At 43.8% G+C, this 7848-nt stretch overlaps 1 protein-coding gene across 1 annotated transcript in view; it reads left to right on the forward strand.

The window, feature by feature from the left end:
• Nucleotides 1–3842: 3842 nt before the first annotated feature.
• LOC113946649 (atherin-like) overlaps nt 3843–7848 on the forward strand; it is an 11459-nt gene continuing 7453 nt past the window's right edge. Inside the window, exons 1-2 of the mRNA XM_027642250.1 lie at nt 3843–3916; nt 6576–7036. Coding sequence (XP_027498051.1) covers nt 3843–3916; nt 6576–7036 — 535 coding nt within the window. The remainder of the gene's footprint in view (nt 3917–6575; nt 7037–7848) is intronic.

Here is a 7848-nt window from a genome sequence, read left to right on the forward strand (position 1 = left end):
ACATACTTATCACAGGCACACTGAGTGAAAGCCTCAAAAGTAAGCACAGACAAATGATCTATTTTTTTCACTCTGAGTGAACAAATTATCCACCATAGGGACTTTAGCAGAACTCACCACAGCACAAAGTAGCCAATTGGGCATTGTGACCAAAATTTTGAAAAGCAAATAGAGACAGAGCGCCCACTTTGTGATATTTTACAGTGATCTCTGATTACCAAAGAGCAGAGCAACAACCTCTCTTAATTAGCCTGAGTTTGGCACCTTAAATGGATAGTGATTCCAAAAAACCAAAGCAAAGGTCACAGAAAATTCCACCTCTACAGAGTGAATTTGCCTTGGACCTTTGTGAACCTCTCCTGATGCTGATCAAGCACTTCTTTAGGGCCAACATCCTATAAAGTGGTGTGACACTCCCATCTGCAGAATCGTAAGGGTGGTACAGCAAAACCAATACTTTGCACTGTAGAGTTGTAGCAACAGAGAAACACCAACATTCCTTATGTCTTTCAATCTGAAATAAAACTGAAATGGTTTTGCCCACATAACTCATAGCTGGTCCTGTATCCAAATGCCTTAGAAAAATTGGCTGGCTTTGAAAGAGATTTTTTCTGGCTTCCTTCCAGCCTGGTCTCAAAGCTACCTCCATAAGACACAAGCTTCCAGTGTAACAGAGAGGTAAAAAAAAAAGATACTCAATAATTGCATGTCTCAATCCTGAGACATTTTCCACTGTTGCAGGTGTCGATAGAACATCTAGTCAAAACTTACTTCAACTCATACTTTTTATTCTTCCCCAAAAGAAGAAGAAGCCAAAAGAGCAGAATTTTTTTAATTCCTCATCCTTCCCTCCCCTAAATTAATCTCTTGCATGCTTCCAAAATGTGTAATCACATGGTAGAAAACATTTTTCCCTTTTCTGAGCAAGCAATGAACACAGTAAAATCTATTCTTCTTGATGAAAATGATGCAGAGATACACTCAACTTACTTTTGTCACTTGACAGAAATGTTCTATTTTCCTTTTTTTTCTTTTTTTTTTTTTTTTTCCAGGGGAGGAAAAATTCTTATGTCAGCCCTGGGACATGAAGTCAAAATTACAAGTGCACAAATTATCCATGTCACTGCACCATTTCTGGGTAAGGCAGCCTCTCTGGAAACAATAGCTGGGGCTTGAGGTATCCACAGGGAAAACAGAACATCGTGCTTGATTTAATGCCCTTCTCTTGGGATTTACTCTTGGCAAAGTGCCTGTGTGGTTTATGTCAGAAGGGATACATGATTTGCATGTGGATCCAATGCTCACTGTGAGGTAATTCTTTACTGCTGATGGAGCATAAAAGGACTGTGCATTCCATGAATTAAAAAAAGCAAAAAAAAAAAACAACCTAAAAAACACCTGAGAACCATTCTCCATCAGGAGAAAACCAAAGGCCTGACAGGCTCTGGTAGGAGAGGGAGAAAGATAAATACCCACATAATTCTCCAACAAATCCAAAAGCAGTGATAAGAAGAAATTAGTATTAGGTTCTATAATCGGATCATGGCAGAACAGTGTCAGTGCATGAAAATCTGCAAAGAAGAATATGAAACACATTTTTGAGTCCTTTTTTTGACCTTTTTTTGCTCTTTGCATCATTTTAAAAGCAGACACTACTTTTTCCAGGTGTGAGATAATTAATAGTAGTAATTTAGATGGACAAATAACACTTTGAATAGCATGCTTAGCTGGAATCAGATCATTACCCATCAGAAATTTTCCATGATCCTGTGCTTTAAAAGACAAACCAAAGCAACAAAAACACAAACAAACAAACAAAACCCAACAAAAAAAAGGAACAACAACAACAACTAAAACAAAACACCAACCAACTTAACTTGAGTTTGAAAAGGAAAGAGATGGATTCAGATACAATTCAAGAGGAAATGAAGGACTGTATTTCAGAACTGACCTGGAAGTTGCAAAGCATGGGCAGACTGTGGTCCAGCTGGTCATCTGCTACATGCATACTTCCTACAGCTAAAGGTAAGCCTGAAGAATCAAGCCTTCTGATATATGCTGCTGCAAAACCATAAGCAATTTTAAAAGCATCCAGAGGTGAGCATTTCATTCTAGAAAGCAGAGGGGGGGGTGGATAAAGAGAGAAAAAAATAGCCAGTTTTTAAACACCTTTTTGATACCTTTCTGTGCATTTGTATAACATCTAACATAGTGGGATCCTGATGTGATTGGGCTTTGTCCATGACACTGTAGGATCAATATCAGGCTTACTGAAATTAGTAAACTCATAATTAATTGAAGGGGCTTTGCCTCAAGGCAGCGAACAATTTCTGGAGCCTGTTTTTCTTCAAATTCTAACCTTTGTTTTCTGTACAAATACTGCCTTCTTGCTATTCATATGTCTTATGCAGAGACAGGCCAGACAGACAGACATTGGTGAAGGAAAGCAGGAGTAAAGCAGTGTTTGTTTGGTAGCAAAGCAGCATTCCTTGCAGCACTCTCCCAAGGACTTGTAAAATCTAACTATCAACAAATAAAACTAATCTCAGAGAAGAGAGGAGAGAAGAGAGAATACTGGAAGGGTTTTCACTGGTATCTAACCAGCATCCAAACACTTGCTGTGAGTTCTGTCAGGAAATTCTGCATCTTTAGCAAATATAATGTGTGTAGTTATTTGCAAATTAATTCTGACTGTTTCTTCCTGCCATGCAACTCTTCATAATTTATTCTCATCTCCCTTTTTCTCTTCCTCTACAACTTGCATTACATTTTGGAAATGTACCCCATGTTTGAGAAACAGGATTTAATATCATCCTAATCAGCTCCTAATTTTTTGGGGAGGAGGAAAAAGAAACAGAAATTAATATTATTTCATTTGCTTCCATATGCCAACATGTTAGAAGGGTGTGATAAAACTGGGATCCATATTCAGAAAATTTTGATTTTCACGATACAGGAATTCTGTGGAGCAAAGGAAGGGTTTTCTCTCTGAACAGTCTCTTCCCTGTACACAAATAATTTTGGTTTCCAGGCACCTTTTCTAGCCTTCTGTATCTGTTGCCTTCTTCCTAAACAGAAAAAGCCAGTTATTATTAGAGAGAACACTTATTCCTGTTTGTCTCTCGACCGTTTCCTATCTTTTTGTGCTGGACACAGCTCAGTGTGCACAGAAGCAATGAATACAACATTGAATGACACATCTGAAGATACTGACATTATTTATATTTGACAGTGGGGGGGAAACAAAAACAGGACTTATGCGAACCTCTGCAGATATTGATTAGACTGTTTCAAAAATAATGGAAAGAGTTGCTGTTGATAAGCATCAGTGGAGAATGTCTGAAAAATCTGCCTTTAGTGCAGTCAGGCAGCTGAGCTTTTATAGTCAGCATTTCCTCACTGTGCCCCTGTCTTAGAGTCACAGAAGAGATCCCTACAATAATCAAGAAATACAAACCTACACAGTTTATAAATAAAAATCTGCAAACCGTAAGTGAATACAAGGATGTAATTCAGTCTAGGATTTCTGCAGCTGTTAATAAATCACTCAAGCTGCACTCTGGCAGCTTATGACATCAGCAGATCCCCTCAAGTGAATTACAGCCATTAATTTACACAGAGCAGGCCATCTATCGTCTATTATTGACCATCTGCTACTAAGAATATGTACATTTTTGATAAATTATTAAGATTTTGGCGGGAAACATCTTTAATTTTATTCCTACATATATTCATCTGGGATGTTCAACTTTGGGGTTGTAACTGAAGCCAACTTGTGACACCAGCCAGAGGTGATTACACCTTGACTGTCACAGTCTACCTCACAGCAGCTTTATAGAGGCATGGTGGATCGTGCTGAAGGCCCTGCTCCTGCACAGAGGGAAGGGAACAATCCTCTCAAAGGTGTCACAGGAGGGTATGTTCTCACCCAGCATACAAAGGAAACAAATTCTCATGTGACCATGCCAAGAGGAAAGTGTCGTTCACAATGTGGAGCTTTGCATATGATCATTTCTTCCCAATAATGAAAATAAGGGCTACAGAGCATCTCCTTGCTGTGCACAGAAGATAAAACATCACCATGAATGCAAGACCAAACTCATTACAGCTGATGATTTACTTTGGCTCCTTCCTTGTATTTCTCTCTGTTTCCTTGTGGTTCACTCAGTGATATTGCTAGGCTTGGAAAACTGGCATAACTGGAAGTAAGGGCTTTGTCACAGTATTTCCAGTCTAAAATTCCAAAATAAGTTCTATATAAATCACAGCACAAGTCACAGTGTGCTTTAAAACTTCTGTGGCATGAAGGTGCCTTATAGCCTGGCAGGCCTGCTAAAGAGCCAGAACATGTATGACAACCCTGCTTTGACACTGGCACAGAAACACTCCCAGACATCTGTTTCAGAACTGCTTACGCTTGGTCTGCGTAAAAGCACTACATAATAAAAGAAAAAATACCCAAATGGCTGAGTAGAACTGTCAGGCAGGTGATGGACTTTTCAATTGTAGTTATATGTTTGTAGATCTCCAAATTACCCACAGTATTTAGCTCAGATTTGCGAATAAAGTAAGAGTGGACACACAGGCACAAAACATCATTTGCTCAGCTAAAGCTGTATCTTTTTCAGCTTAAGCTGGATTTGGCTTCATATCAATGGAAAGGTTTTGTTGCAGAGGTGGTCTGGAACAGGGAGGCTTTGGGCTGGATTCTGGCTCTGCAGCCATGAGCAGGAATCTGGACCGACACAAAGCCCCAGCGACTGCAACGCACCAGCAAGTTCTACATGTAACTCAAGTCCAAAGTTCACCTTTTGCTTCTTAAAAGACATGGTTTGTACAAAACCCCTCACCACATAAATATTTTAATGACTACAATTTTTCAGTAACAATTGGATGACCAAAAATGTTTGCGATATTAGGATTGTACTGTCATAGGACATGGGATGTTGAAAATGTCAAAACTATTCCCAAAGTGGGAACATCTACAAAATCTGCAAAAAGAAATTTTTTTATAACTGTAATAATTTAGGAAGGCTACTTTGGGAACAAAGACTAATGATTCTTGCCAATGTACACTGAAATAAACTTACCCATTGTCCTGTGCATGCTCAAAATCTTTCTGTCTAATAGTACCAGAAAAAAACTCTCCAGCAGAAGTCACAAAATCACTACAGACAACTTGAGTAACATGTGACTGACTGGAATTTTTACACCTTTAACAAATAATGCCATCATGACCCCCCCTTAGAGAATTAAGTAGAAAACAATAAAGGTTTATTATCTGAGATTTTTCACATTATGGTGAGGGTTTAGGCTGATGCAGTAGCATTAATTTAGAAAGTGAAACCAATGTTGAAACTACCTAAGGTTTGTTCATTATAAAAAACACAATAAATTTCCAAAATTACATTTAGATGGAGATACTTGACATGTATCTGCTGGTTTCCAGAAAAAAAACAATGGGCACATGTTTAACATAGTAAATTTATTCTTGAAGCATCCTCTTTGACCATGGTTTGACCACCCAACTTCCTTATTTTCAAAAACATTGTTTTATTGAACCAAAAGCCTATAATGGAAGAGTGCTATAACATAGAAGAAATAACAAACCCAACTGTAATTAAACTGGAAACAGTGTTTATTTTTTTATTTATTTAACTTTATAACTTTTACCAGCATAGCAGAGGAAATAAATCTTAAACTAACGAATTCTGAAAAAAAACGTATCATCCTTTCAGATGTAGCCAGGGCTTTGTTACCAGATCACCTGCTGGACTCTATCAAAGGGATATAAATGGTTTTTTTTAAATGTGTGCTGCTTCAACCACATTAAGACTCACCAACCATTGTTGGAGCTATGAAAAATTCTCCTTGCTGTAGGGACTGAACTCAGCATCTCCTAGTTTAGCAGTATCTAACCTTCCAAGATGACTGTAGCCATTCCCATAAATATACAGAGCAACCTGGTACACTATAAAACAATATACACAAGTTGTTACTGATATTATCACAGTGTCACTCCTCGTGATGCTTCTGACAGTCCACTCCAGCTTGAATTAAATCTTTCAGAGGTTTATAATTTATCTATAGAAGCCTGTGTTAATCTGGTTTAACAACTGGGCAGGCAAAATCTCAGCTTCAGAGGAAATTTCTTGTTATGAAATTATAGTAAAATCAATTTCCCTAGCTATTTAGCTTGTTGAGACACACGCCCTTTCCAATATCATCTCACTTGTGATATTAAAGCAAAATTAAACACCGTCACATGCAAAATTATATTTTATTGAAAATCTTTAGCATCCCATTATGAACAAAACTGAGGATTTGGTACTCCTGGTGAGTAGCTGTTGACAGGAGAGGTGTTACACGGCAAATCCATTCCTCTTCCACAGACGTTTCTGGTTACTTTAGACCAAGTGCAAACAATCTGAAAGCTTTAGGAAACGTATAAAAATAAAGCTGGTATTTGCGAACAGTCCATTCTGTTATAAGCATATCCAAAATACAGAAGAGATAACATGAAACATTAAGCCCGTCGTAAAATTCCTGAACGTCCAGCTTTCCTGAATTCCGAGCTTTCCAATCCCTGTGAGCGCCAAAGCGCTCAGCAGCTACCGCACTGAAAAGCCTTTTTCCCCACCAACGCGTTTAGCTCAGCCTGTTCCTGAACTAGGGCGGTATCGCGACCGCCCCTCCCCGCCCCGCTGTCGCGACAGGGCGCGACAGCCACGCACCGCCTTTGTTCGGGGCCCGGCGGCGGCGCTGCCCCGCCCCGCCGCTGGGGGGAGCCCGCGGCACCGCCCCGCCGTGAGGGGCGCGGGCACCGGGCAGTGCCGCTGCCCCCGGGGCTGCCCCGGGAGGGGACGGAGGGAGGTGCCGCCCCAGCCCCTCCGGCCCGCGGGGGCCATTTTTAAATGCCTCTGTCAGGCAGCGGCGCCGGGCGAGCAGGTGCCGGAGTCGCTGAGGTTGCGGTGCCCGCTGCCCGCTCAGGCAAGGCAGGACGCGCTGTCCCCTCACAGACCCCCGGGACAGATGGGTAAGGGGCTCCGGGAGGCGGCACAGCCACAAGCACCGCAGCCCCATCCCGGCAGTCGCCCCGCGGCAGGGAGTCCCCCGCGTTTAAAGGGCAGCTCCGCGGAGGGATCCCGCGGCCGGCACTTGTTCCCGCACACACGACCGTGCGAGGCGACCCGGGCCTCGTTCTCCTTCCCTCCCTCCCTCAGCGGGATCCCTCCGCCACGCAGGGCGGACATGGGCCCCGCGGCCGCCGCCGTCCCCGCTCCGCGGCCGGACGCGCTGCCTCGGCTGCCCCCGCGCCGCCCGCGGTGAGGCGGCGGCGGCGGCGGCGGGAGGAGGCGGTGGCGGCAGGAGCGGCGCGGCTGGGGGCGGGTGGTGTTTCCCTGCGAGAGGTGTATCCTTCCGCGGCGGCGGGAGTGCGGCTAAGACGGGTGTCCGCGGTGTCCCTCCGCCGCCGGGAGCGCAGGGGCACTCGGCGTCTCCCCGGACGGGGCGAGGAGGTCGCGGGATCCGCTGGGAGGAACAAGAAGAAACTTCGGGGCGCGGCGACCGGCGCGACGCCCGCCTGGCTCGGCAGCGCGGCGGAACGAGGGCTCCCCGCAGGGAAGGAGAAGAAGGAGGAGGAAGCGGCGGCCGGTCCTCGCCGCCACCCCGCGGGGTCTCTGCGGGGGAGCCCGAGGGACTCTTTCTCGCGGGGCGCGGCGGAGGGATCTCCAGACGGCTCTCCCCGCCGCCTCCCCCCGGTGCCGCTAGCCCCTCGGCGCCGCCATCTTGGATTTTAATCCGCCATTTTTTTCCTCCCCCCACTCGGAATTATTTTTTATCACTATC

This window comes from Corapipo altera, unplaced genomic scaffold (genome assembly GCF_003945725.1).
Source record: "Corapipo altera isolate COAL_440 unplaced genomic scaffold, ASM394572v1 23b, whole genome shotgun sequence".
NCBI classification, from domain to species: domain Eukaryota; kingdom Metazoa; phylum Chordata; class Aves; order Passeriformes; family Pipridae; genus Corapipo; species Corapipo altera.